The sequence below is a fragment of the Sarcophilus harrisii genome, chromosome 6 (assembly GCF_902635505.1).
Source record: "Sarcophilus harrisii chromosome 6, mSarHar1.11, whole genome shotgun sequence".
In the NCBI taxonomy this organism is placed as follows: domain Eukaryota; kingdom Metazoa; phylum Chordata; class Mammalia; order Dasyuromorphia; family Dasyuridae; genus Sarcophilus; species Sarcophilus harrisii.
In genome coordinates this window covers 162,452,405-162,465,484 of record NC_045431.1, presented here as the reverse complement: position 1 = coordinate 162,465,484, position 13,080 = coordinate 162,452,405, and the positions used below count along the sequence as shown (strand labels likewise).

General features: G+C 36.3%; 1 protein-coding gene across 6 annotated transcripts in view; it reads left to right on the top strand.

Moving 5' to 3' along the window:
- SLC4A4 (solute carrier family 4 member 4) overlaps positions 1-13,080 on the top strand; it is a 382,231-nt gene that overhangs the window by 181,549 nt on the left and 187,602 nt on the right. For 4 of the 6 annotated variants that reach the window (XM_031944124.1, XM_031944128.1, XM_031944123.1 and 1 more), the window contains one exon: positions 7,438-7,617. In XM_031944124.1, coding sequence (XP_031799984.1) covers positions 7,438-7,617 — 180 coding nt within the window. The remainder of the gene's footprint in view (positions 1-7,437; positions 7,618-13,080) is intronic. The other 2 variants (XM_031944125.1, XM_031944126.1) reach the window with 1 other exon arrangement.

Sequence of the window (13,080 nt, the reverse complement as noted above, 5' to 3'; positions counted from 1 at the left end):
TAAATGTAGAAATACCTTAAACTCAAAAGAAGTAAAGGGAAATAACATTCTTATACCTTAGTTTTACTAAGCAATAAACAGTATTCTAATGGATGTTTTCAACCAAAAAAAAAAAAAAAAAGAAATACCTTAAACTCCACAGAAAAACAGTGCTTTGAAAAGATGCGGAGAGTTTAAAAGGCAGGGAAAAATCAAGAAGAGAATAATTACATACAAAACCAATGTCAGATTTGGGGGGTAGGTTGTAAAGTTGGGATTAAAAACAAAAGAGAGAGAGAAGCCATAATTAGTGTTTGAGTTTAGTGAAGAGAGGAGGGGCACAGGAATCGGAGCTGGATGCTTCAATTAATAGATTCCTAGGACTGAGGAGATTTTCTAATACTTTCTTTACAAAGAAAGGATAGGGAAAGAAGGAAAAAATACGATAGGACATAAAGAAATTAGAAATACAATCATAACTGAATGTGATGAACTCACCCACAAAAAACAAGAGGATAAACAAATGGATTAGAAAGTAGAATCCAGTGATCCATTGTTTCTAAAAGATATACTTTGTTTTGTTTTAGTTTTTGGAAAATGTCCAAAAACCCTGGATGATCACTACTTAAGGATATTATGGAGGGCATTCCTGCCTGGGATGAGAGATTAGATGAAATGATTTTAAATGTCCTTTCCCTCGCTGATTTGAATATCTGTTTTGTGAGTGGAATTGGCTCAACATTACTGTGAAGAGAATGTTTTAAAATAGATGATGGTCTGTTGTGAAGCTGTCCTTAGAATCTATGCAGTGGTAGGACCATCAAAGGGAAGTCACCTTATAAATGGTTTTTCAACATAGCTTTCCTTAGTTGGGTCAAAAGCTGAAATCCTTATAGCAAATAACTGTAGAATGAGGCTATGCTGCAAGCCAAGTGGAAATTGACAGGATCTTTGTGTTCTCAGCTTTACTTGCCATCCTTTTATTTTCTCATGGAAACTATTTCTCCAATCTCCAAATATTTATTTTAAAAATAGTCCTCATCCTAAAACCTCAAGCCAGGAGCTCCTTTTAAAAATCCTCATCCACTGATATATCTGTCCTTTATCCCCAGGGCCAACCAGTCATGTAACATAAGAGTCTGGCACTAATAATTCAGATGACCAAGACTGATTGAATCAAATAGGATGTCAGAAAAGAACATTCTATGTAGATTGGGGAGAGGAGACTACTTGAAGAGACAGAACTGGTTTTCAGGAATGAAACTGATAGTAAAAGAAATAATTGTAGAAAACCCCACCTTTTTTTTTTTTTTTTTTTTTTTTTGTTTGTTTCGGAAGTAAAAAACCACTGACTGAATTTCAATGGTTTTGAGCCTAGACAATTAGGAGAATAATAGAAATCAAAATGGGAAATTGATAGGAGAAGCAATTTTTTGGGGGAAATATAATAAGATCAATTTTGGATATGTGAGGTATCAAAGGGCAATCATACATTCAGATAGAAATATATAGAAAGTTAATAGAATTCTGGCCAGAAATTGTGGTGGAGACACCAGTCTAACTGGTTTATGATGTAATGGGATTGGATAAGATCACCAACAGAGAGAATAAAGGAAAAAAGAGGAGTATTTGGGGGTCAATACTAGAACCAGTAAAAGAGTATGGCCAAGAGTATCCAGTAAAAAAAGTATCCAGTAAAAGAGTATCCAGTAAAAGAGATGGCCAAGAAGGGAGATAGACAGATGAGAACCAGTAGAGAGTAGGGCGAAGGAAATTAAGGGAATATTAAGAAGCAAGTGTGATCAAAATTGCAAAAAGATCTATGGAAATAAGGACTATGAAAAAGGCCATTAGATTTGGAAACTGATAAGTCATTAATGGCTCTTAAAAGAAGAATTTTAATGGAGCCAGGAATCAGTTTGGAAGGACTTAAGTGGGTGAATGCTAATGAAGCAATGAATATAGGCTATAGGAGGGATGAATAGAGCCTAGATTTGGAATCTTCTTTGAAGTCCCAAATTAAAATTCTGCCTTAAATACTTACTAGTTGTCTGACTCTGGTCTCTTAAGTGACAAAATCATTTTATCTCAGTCTCAGTTCTCTCATCTGTAAAATGGGATAATAATAGCATCTACTTCATAGAGTTGTTGTATCAAACAAGATTTTATATATATATATATAAATTACATAGGCATACATATATACATATACATACACGTGTGTATTTACACATGTATTTATATACATGTAATATACATTTATATTGTATATCTTATATGCATACATGTCACAAAATACTACATACATGTTGACTTTATTATTATTGTTATGAATGAAAAAAACATTAATTAGGCACTTAGGATGTGCTTACATACTGCCAATCCCTGAGACTACAAATACAAATATGAAGATAGCTCTTGCCCTCAAAAACCTTATCCTCCAAAAGAAGAAGACAGGAACACAAAGGAGAGAGGAATATTTTAGTTTGGAAAGCTACAGAGATGGTGGGAAAACAGATTGATGCTCCTTTTTCAGGAGCAATGATAGAGTCAATTAAATTACAGTTCTAGAGCTGGCAAGTCAGCAGTAGAAGGGAAAGTGGACAAAGAAAAGACCACCAGATTTGGGAAAATCATTTCATTTGAAAGTTGACATTGAAAGCAATGTTGATGATCTTTGGGATGGAAGAGAGAGTAAGATGAGAAACAGAGGCACTGATTCCTTTTTTAATGATTTTAATTGAGTAGCAGAGATTATCAATATCAGGATAATTATTGGTGATGATAGGACCTAGTGATGGTTTTGTTTCCTAATATCGGGGGTGATCTGTACTAGAAATAGATTCACAGAAATCATCTTTTCGTATTATTTGCAATGATACTGGTTTTTGTGGGGACAGAACAAAAGTTAGCTACAGTGTAACAGAAGAAACATTGAGTCAATCAGGAGACCTTGATTAGTGTCCTGACTCTGAAGGAGTTGAGGATGAGTATAGTCTTTGAGTCTTTGAGTGGTGGCAAAGGGTGGATAAGGGGTTTGCCAATTGCCATAATCTTTGCAGTGCAGTAGGAGGCAATTCATCTGTTGACAGAGAATTTATCCTGAATTATTCAAGTAATTGGGGAGGAAGCATCATAATATTGATCCACCCCACAGGGTGTTATGGAGAATTCTGCATGATTGAACCTCAAATACATTGTACCTCAAATTTTATGTAAATGGATTAGACAAATAATAAGCAATAAAGGCAAACATAAATAAAGAACTTGATTTCCTCCCTCCTCCATATTCCACCCACCACTTCTTTGCTTGGAGTTGCCTTTGATAATCGCTGACATCCCAGCAGGCAGAAAAGACAGGGATGGAGAGAAGAATGGAGAGTGGGTTGTATATTTGCTTTAAAAGTAGTATAAAATGCTCTAGTTTTTGGTGTTTTAAAGAAAAACAAAAAGGGGGAGTTGAGGGATATGGCAAGCAAAATGTACAACATGTTTGCCAGCTGGTGTTACTTCTCACAGATTGTTTTAAAAAAATATGCCTAATTATCATTCCCCAGAGTTCTACTGTTTTATGTTCTGTATGCAGAACCCTTTTTGAATCCAAAAGCAGCTAACATGTAAGAGTAGATAAGTAGCTTCCTCTCCATGAGCTCAATGTTCTTATTTGTAAAATGGTGATAATAACTCTAGTACTACCTTCTCCTCCCCACTGGTGATGGATGTTGTAAAGGAGCTCTATGCACTGTACAACATGATCTTCTATTATTAGAGTCAGCCATCCTGAGAATAAGCTATGGAAATTTACTTGGTGATCATTCTTTTGCCTTACTTTTTTTTTGTCAGCTAATCATTTGAGATTAGTTTGAAAATGTAGTTACCCTTTTCCAAGAAATATAAAGCTTACAATGGTTTTTAGTTGAGAATCTGACTCTACCAGCTGTTTTGGGATGGTTAAATATAGATAAGAATATAGATAAGAAATGCCATATTTATCTGAATTTAGTCTTCCCTACCTCTCTTAAGGTAATAGCTCATTGAAAGGAAAAGAATAGATTCTTAACTCTGCTTAGATTTTATATTAATCATATACAAGGTAGGTGGGTCGGGTGGGAGTGAGGAGGAGAGTGCATATCTCATGTGGTGACACTTACTTCCAGGTGAAGGTCACATAGGCCATATGAAGTTTTCCCAAATACATTAATTTGAATAAGATAGGAAGTAAAAGCTTGATGTGATATTATACTTTTCATTTCTGCTAGTGGAAGAGGCTGAGACCATTAGATCATATGAAATTGGGAAGTTCTGAGCTACAGTATTGGATGAAGCTGATTGAGTGTCCATAGTGATTGGGTATCTGAGACAATTAAGGTCAGCACCTGAGAATGGTAGGGGCAAGTGCATTAGGTAGTCTAAGAAGGGTTAAGTGACACAGATTGAAATCAAAACTTGTCAAAACTTTTGTGCTAATCAGCAATGAGCTTGAGCATATGAGTAGCCACTGCCCTTCTAGTCTAGCGGTGATAATTCCAGTTTTTAAAAGAAAAGGAAAGGAAAGGGAGGAAAAGGAAGAAAAAGAAGAAGGAGAAGAAAAAGAAGAGGGAAGGAAACAGGAGGAGAAGGAAGGAGAATGGGAAGAAGGAGAGAGCAGAGAAAAGGGAAAGGAGAAGAAGGGAAAGGAAGTAGGAAGGGAAAGGAATTGAAGAGGGAAGGGAGAAAAAAGGAAGGAAGGTAAAAGATATATAAAGGGACAGACAACAATAGGAAAAGATAGATAGACAATCTAATATAGTGGAGAAAGCATTGAATTGGCTTCAAATTCAAGTTTTGCCAATTTCTACCTGATTGACTTTTGGCAAATTATTTAACTTTATCTTCCTCATCTGTAAAACTGAGGGGAGATGGTGGGATGAGGTGACCTCCAAGATCCTTTCTAGTCCTTAATAAATGATCCATGACCCAAATCTGTTGTTTAGAAATAAATATATCTGTAGACTCAGAAGAATCTGGGTGGCCAGAAAGCATAGAATCATCTACATTAACATACACTTGATCACAAACTAAATAGGAGAAAATCGAGGAGGAGAAGATTAAGAGGGACAATTCCTGTAAAGAAGCAAAGAAGGATGAAGACTGAGAAAAGATCATTAGATCTGGCAGTGAAGAGATCACTAATAAATTTGGAGATTTCAATTTCAATTGAAAAGAATAGGCCAAAAGCCAGAATACAGGTTGCTTTCAGCAACCTGATTGATGAATACTTGAATTTGAATCCCAACTCTGTACCGTTACACAGCTATGTGTGATCTTTGGAATCAACAGATCAATGAATCAATTAGTAAATAATTTACAAGTCTCTTTCTGAGAATGTCAAGCACTACACTAGGCATTGGGGATATCTAGAAAGAAAGCCTTCAAGGAACCTACATGCAGTTGAAGGAACAACTTAGACATGAAGTAACAAATACAAAAAATGTGTCAGTAGATACAAGTTGATTTGAGGAGTTGAGGAAAAGTGTCCCCAAAACTCAGAGAGGAGAGATTGTTCAGGAGGATAGGGTGATCAAGAGTTAAATGTTAAAAAAAACCCCAACAATGAGGATCAAGAAAAGTCCACAAAATAGAGCAATTAAGAGATCATTGGAAACTGGAGAGAATGGTTTTCACTGAGTGATGAGGTTGGGAGCCAGATGGAAGAGAGTTTAGAAAAGAATGAGAGGAGAGGAAATGAATGAAATGAGTTTAGACAGCTTCTTCAAAGAATTTGGAGGAGAAAAGAATGAGAGATATAAGACAATAGCTTGCAGGGATTTTTAAAGCTGAAGGAATGTTTGTTGGCAGCAAGGAAGAACTGAGTAGATAGGGAGAGATTGAAGATTAGAGAAAGAATGGGGATGGTAGTTAGTGTATTCTGCTAGAGAAGATGCAAAAGCGTAGATTCAAGGAGTTGACCTTGACGAGGAGAAAATCCATCAATGCTTGGGATAAATGATTGGGAGATGATTTTAAAAGATTATAAGAGGAAAATAAGGGAAATTGGGGAGTTTATGGCAAATAGCTTCTATTTTCACAGAAAAAGATGAAGTTAGGTCTAGCTGTGAAGGTTAGGGAATAGAGTAGCATGGAAGGTTTCAGGAAAGAGGAGAAGATTTGGAGTTCTATAAAGAGTGGGGAAGAGAACTGATTAAAGATGAGTAAATGAATTATTAGTGGTTTGGGACATAGTGAAGCTGAGATGTCCTTGTGACATTCATTTTGAAATATTTAATAGACCGTTCATGATTTAAGATTTGAGCTCAAGAGAGGAACCAGGACTGGACATATATATGGGAACCATTTGCCTAGAAAGATTTATTAAGCTCATGAGAGCTGATGAAATCACTAAGTGAGAGGGGACCCAGAACAGAGCCTGGGTTTAAACTGAAATTATGGTGAATGATATACATTTTTCTAGTGCCTTCCTAACTAAAGTTTCATTGTGTCTGCTTTGTTGTATCATATATATTTAATATATGTATGACTTGTCTCCTCTGAGGGATATATGCTCCTTGAATTAGACTTTCATTTTTCTTCTTGTATTTCCAAATCTATCCATATCAGATAAAATAGGTTAATGAATGTTCTTTGATCAATTGACTGATTATTCTAGCAAAAGGGACCAGGGAGTGGTCAGGTAGGTAGAATTAGAACTAAGAGAGAACAATTTCACAAACTAAATAGGAGAGAATCGAGGAGGAGAAGATTAAGAGGGACAAATCCTGTAAAGAAGCAAAGAAGGATGAAGACTGAGAAAAGATCATTAGATCTGGCAGTGAAGAGATCACTAGTAAATTTGGAGATTTCAATTTCAATTGAAAAGAATAAGCCAAAAGCCAGAATACAGTAAGCTTAGAAGACAGTGAAAAGAGGCAATGATTATAGATAGCTTTTTCTGCAAATGTGGCTGAGAAAAAGAAGTATAGGATGGTAATAGTAAAGATGGTGGAGTATAGTGGAGTATAGTGAAGGAAGAATGGAATCAATAGAAAGAGAGATAATTGAAGATGAAAGAGAGAAAGGAAATGAATATGGAGGCTAATCACTTTAATGGAAAAGAGGGGACAGGTTCTACATATTCCCTTGATTGGTCTCAGCATGAAGATCTGTCTGGTTATCAGAGGCAAAGAAGGAAATGAATGAGAAGGATGTCAAAGTATTATGATATACTAAAGGGCAAGAAGAAAGAACTTGTCTGTTTTCTCAGTGAAGTATGAGACAAGTTCCTTCTCTGAGAAGGGCAGACAGAGAGTGCATAGGAGGTTTGAAAAGAAAAGAGATTTTGTAATAGATGTGGAGATTGGAATAGATAATCAATTAAGGAGTAAAAGGACTGCTGTAATGGAGTGAGGGTCTAATTGAGATTCAATAGCATTAATGCAATTTATTTTTTATGACAAATTGTATTTTTTATTCTTGTAACAGAGATGATTGTTGATAATCAGATCGAGACAGGCCTTTTGAAAGCTGATCTGAAGGATAAAGTGACCTACACTTTGCTTCGGAAGCATCGGCATCAAACTAAGAAATCCAATCTCCGATCTCTGGCTGACATTGGGAAGACCGTCTCCAGTGCAAGTAGGATGTTTTCCAACCCTGATAATGGTAATGCAGGGGCCAGTTGCTTTTTCTTCTACAACTTTTCTCATTCATTTCTATTCCATCTCTTTCTGTTTTTCTTTATCTTCTTTTTATTCTCTACCTTTTTTCCTCTTTCATGAACATCTTAGAAGGATGTTTCCTCTTGCCTCTTGGCCCCTCCACAGGCAAATTTGCATTCACTCTAGGAATATTTCAACTCTGGCTACCAGTGTTTGCTTGTGCAGTTTTATGTTTCTCTTGGTTGGAAGTGGCAATAGCCCACTAGTGGAATATGTGAATAATTCAGATGACTGGACCAATTTGGAAGCTACTGAGTGTAAATAGAAATGTACTTAAAATATGTTCATAAAGCACTTGACCTAAAGTCAGGAAGACCAGAGTTCAAATCCAATCTTAGAAACTTATCAGCTGACTGACACTAGGCAAGCCATTTATCCTCTGTCTACTTCCATTTACTCATCTGTAAAACAGGGATAATAATAGCATCTACCTCCCAGAGTTGTTGTGAGGATCAAATGAGATAATATTCATAAAGAGCATTGTCAATTTTGGAACACTATGCAAATACCAATTTTATCATGGTGGTTTAGTGGAATTGTCAGTTCTTGGATGTGTTTGTGCTAAGAACTGGACAGTTGTGTTTAAAAAACAAAGAAGATGATTGATAGAACAATGGGATTGGAAGGGACCAAAGAGGCCATCTACTCTGAAGCACACATGAACAACAGTCTCCCATTGAAAGCATCCCTTGACAAGTTGTCCTTTTTGAGCCTCCAGGAAGAGGATAACTACCTCCCAACACAGCCCATGTCCCTTCTATGCATGTTTCCCCTGATATCAGGCTTAAACTTGTCTTTTTGCCATTTTGAATCATTCCTTCTCATTCTGTCTCTTGGAGCCAACTAGAGCAAGATTCAATGTGTTAGGTCTCCACATGCTTGAAAATTTCTATCACACTGTCCCAAATGCTTCTCTTCTCCAGACTAAATGTCCCTAGTTCCTTAAACTCCATTCCTTATAGGTGATGAGGTCAAGACCTCTTCACTCCTGATTGCCCTTCTCTGGATGTTCTCCAGTTTATCAGTATTCTCCTTAAAATTCTATGCCCCAAGTGAATACTGTTCTCTAATCAGAGAAGGAAACACCTGTACCATGCCTTTGTTAATTCAGACAGCGATGGTATCACTTTTTTCCCATTACTTTATTATTTTGTTGATTCATCTTGAGTTCAAAGTCAGTTTAAAATCTGCAGATCTCTTCTTAGATCTACTGTGTAGCTGGAAGAACTTGCAAAATTAATATTTTAGGACCCAAGTATGAGATTTTATATTGTCTCTGTTACATTTCATTGTATTAGGTTCATACTCAGTGTTGTTTAATGTATCAGTTATCTTTCAAAGATTAGTGTCATCTGGGGACAACCAAGCCACCTAGGTCTTTATCCAAATTATTAGTACTCCTATGAACCTCTGTAATTTACATTAGATGATGCTCTTTAGGTTCAGTCATACAGTTCCAAATCCATCTTATTCAACTGTCAGTGAAACTATATTGCCCCATTCCTATCCCTAATATCCCCCAAAAGTATAGGAGACTTTGTCAAATGTCTTGCTCAAATTTAAGTCAACTCTTTATCTTGATCCTTCCCCCCAAATACCAGTCAAATAATCCAGTCAATGAACATAGATTATTTGTGACTACCCTTTCCTTTCAGTAGCTAGTTGTTCAGTCATGTCCAACTCTTCATGATCCCATTTGGGGTTTTATTGGCAGAGATACTAAGACTGGTTTGTCATTTTCTTCTCTAGCTTATCTTACCAATGGGCAAACCAAGACACACAGTGTTAAGTGACTTCTCCAAGTCACACAGCTAGTAAGTGTCTGAGGCTGGATTTGAATTCACAAAAAATGGGTCTTCCCGATTCCAGACCTGGTATTCCATCCACTACATTAGTTGTAGTGTGACCATACTGTTACTACCCATACCTTTGCCATCACCATTCAAATGAATTTTGTTAGTAGGTTTTCAATTGATCTTTTTCCCCCTCAGCAAATTGCCTAAATTTTATTATGTGTTCTTTTTAAAAAATGAGTCTGCTTTCATGAAGTGCTATAAATATGGTTGAGTGTGGGTGGTATCAGGGTAAAATTTTGTTTAGTTCAGATTTGGAAAAGAGATAAGGAAAGGATTAGAGCCTGTTTATGCCCCCACCACAGGTAAAAAACCAAACGAAAACAAGGAATTTGTCCTAATTTTATCATTGATTGTAATGTTTTTGTGATGTCATCTCTTGTTCAAATGTAGCTTCATTGAGAAAGGAAAAAAATGTATAACATTATGGTGAATGTGTCCTGGGCTAGTACAACTTGGACTCAGCAGGAGGTGAGGTAGAGGAGGTTTATCTTAAGTATAAAGAGAAATGGACAAATGAATGAGAAGCCAAGGTCATTGTACACTGACAAAATAATATTAAAGTTGAAGCTTTGAAAAGGGTGGTTTAATGAATTGCTGTAAAAACCAAATCTCAAGTTATCTAATCTTTCATTCCATTTCTGAGAAATTGGGTCCCCTGATTCTCTACTAAGAGAATTGGCTCTCATGAAGCTCACCCAATGGTTGGCTGGAAGAGAAAGTACAATTTGAGCCAAGGTCCTGGTGTATGCTTTTCCATTATTATCTTAGTCCCTTAACTTATTTTTAGGTATAGAATTTGATGAAATGCTCATTTTATCAGTCAGTCCATAAGCATTTATCAAGATCCTCTTTATATATCAGGCACTGCTAAGCTCTGGGGATATAATGAAAAGCAAAAACCAAAAAAACAAGGAGTTCACAATGCTTTGTAAACTGTGCAGTAATCTAATGGTTAGAACAGCTGATGTGAGCAGTGTTATACATCACTGTTATATATAGAAAAGATTTAACAGCGATAGCAAAGGCACTAAGGTGAATGGATCCATCTTTTGATATCAGCTCTTAAATATTCCCTTTGAAGAAGCAGCTAGGTAGTACAGTGGATAGAGAACTGGGTCTGAAATCTGAAAGAACTGAATTCAAATTGTACCTCAAATACTTACTAGCTATGTGAACCTGGGCAGTACACTTTATCTGTCTGGCTCAGTTTCCTCAACTGTTAAATGGGAATAAAACACCTACCTCCTAAGGTTGTTGTGAGGACCCAAGTGAGATGATATTTGTAAAATACATTACCAGGCACTTAATAAATACACATTTCCTTCTTTCTTCCTTCCCATTTAAAGCAACATTTCAGGATTTGGAGATGCTTTTTTGGGGTCCAGGAGCTGGAAGTAGGGAGAAGGGCTAAAAAATTAAAAATTCAGCAATAATTTCTTTCACAGGGCAAAAAAGCAGTGATTTGGCAGAGAAATCCAGGAGGTCAGACACCAGTTTGAACCACATTTTCAGAAAACGCCTGCAATAATAGCAAGAGTTTTCCATTGAGCTCCTTGTGTTTGTAGCACCAGCATGGAGTATTTGGACATCAAATACTGATAGTAAAAGGGAGGCTTATTCAGTTTCTTATCTGCTCTCCAGATCTTGATACTCCAGAGGAAAGTTTCAATTGTCTTCGTCATTCACCTTTTTGGTTGTGAAATGTTGTATGTTCTAGGCACATCATAGAAGGAAGGGCTGTTCCTTCCTGGCACTTGGGGTGATCGGCTTACACCCTGAAGCTTGGGATCTGATTAGGTTCTACCTGAACATGTTATTATTGGCTTTGATATTACTCAATTCCTTTTAAGTATCCAGGGGGCAAGGTTTAGCTCTGTGAGCTCCTCCAGCAATGAATTCCACTGGCCTCCAAAGTACATGAAAGTTGCAATGCCAGTCTTTGTTTTCTAAGGGATCACTGCCAAATTTCCTTTTTCTTAGCTCTCTTGAGCTCTCAGGTTTATGCCATTTACCTTGATATCACAGGAATGAAATTCTTGATATAGTTACTTAGTAATAAAATGGTTTTAAAGTGATTTTCAAATGTGAAATACTCTAGAAATAGTTATAATTATAAAGAATGTTTTTTGTTCTAAAAATTTTTTACCCTTTACAGGTTTACATTTGGGAGCAAGGTTTCTCCCATCTTCCGGGAAATACAAAATGAGTCTGAGACAGCTGGCTTTTAGTCCTCACAGAAAATCAGTGCTAATAACACATAAAACTACAGCATCTGAACTTGTTAGAAATGTACAAATGTCATTATATTCCCTGCTATTACTATTGAGCAAAAACATGAAATGTTGACACTTCAAATATGGGAGTTCTTTCTCTTTCACGCCCCTAAGCTAAAAGTGGGTTCTCTAGGAAAGATTTACACCATATTTTGGGAATATTAACATGAATCGGGATTCAAGAAAACCTAGGGTTTACAAAGAGTATCAGGACGATTTCCAATATGTAATGTTCAGGTAAGAATTAGACCGTTTTCCAGTATTGTATAATAGAGTAAGTTGCTACTGATCTGTTTTATCTGTGGGACAGGGACATTTCTGACAGGTACTAAATCTCAGACAAATGCTGTCCATTATTCTCTGAATCAAGGAATTGATGTAGTTTTAATTTTATATAAAGAGGCTAATGAGGGAGGTTTCTAATGTCAGATTGATGCCTTGCTGATTTCTCACTTCTGTGAAATAATATGCTTATGGCCTTTTAGATGTAGACCTCAATCCTATTTTGTATTCTGTTCAAATGGATTGTGAAGGACTAGCCTTTAACCTATGCATATATCTTGGCAGTAGTTTGAAAAAAAAGTTTATTTTATTTCTCATCACGAAACTAATGAAGAATTTGAATAAGGAGCCCCATTAGTGCATTGATTATAGGAAAACTTTGCATTATAAATTGGTCAACTTTTTAAAAAAGTGAATGAAGATTTTCATGCTCTATAAACTTAGGACTTTTGGTCCATATCTTTCCCTATGGTGGCTGACCAAAAAGAAGAAATAGGGACCAATTTTAACAGTGTTTTCCATTGCAATAAAAAAATAGAATCTTCATTCTTCCAACTCTTATGACTTAAGAGAATCTCCATCATGTAAAATTTTGCATTGAGCCACAGTACATTTTCCCATCTTCTGTTCTTTTCGCTTTCTTCTATTTGGATCCTTTGGATTCTTTTTCATGGGACAGTAAAAAGAATGCTGGGTTTAGATTCTAAGAACCTGGGTTTTTTCATTTATTTATTTATTAACACATTTATTCTTCCATTTTAAAAAATTTATTTACCTCTGTAACTGGGTCTTAGATTTCTCATGCTTAAATGAGAGGGTGGGATTGAAGGTCCCTCAGATCTCTCAGCTTATGGAGTCTGTGGCTGCAAAGATACAGTTGGTGAGACTAGAGCTACAGACATGTAATTCCATTTATAATCTCCAGGTCTGTGACATATTTGTAATTTCTCTTCTTGATTTACAATCTGTTAATTGGGGGGAAAGGGGTAAGTCAGT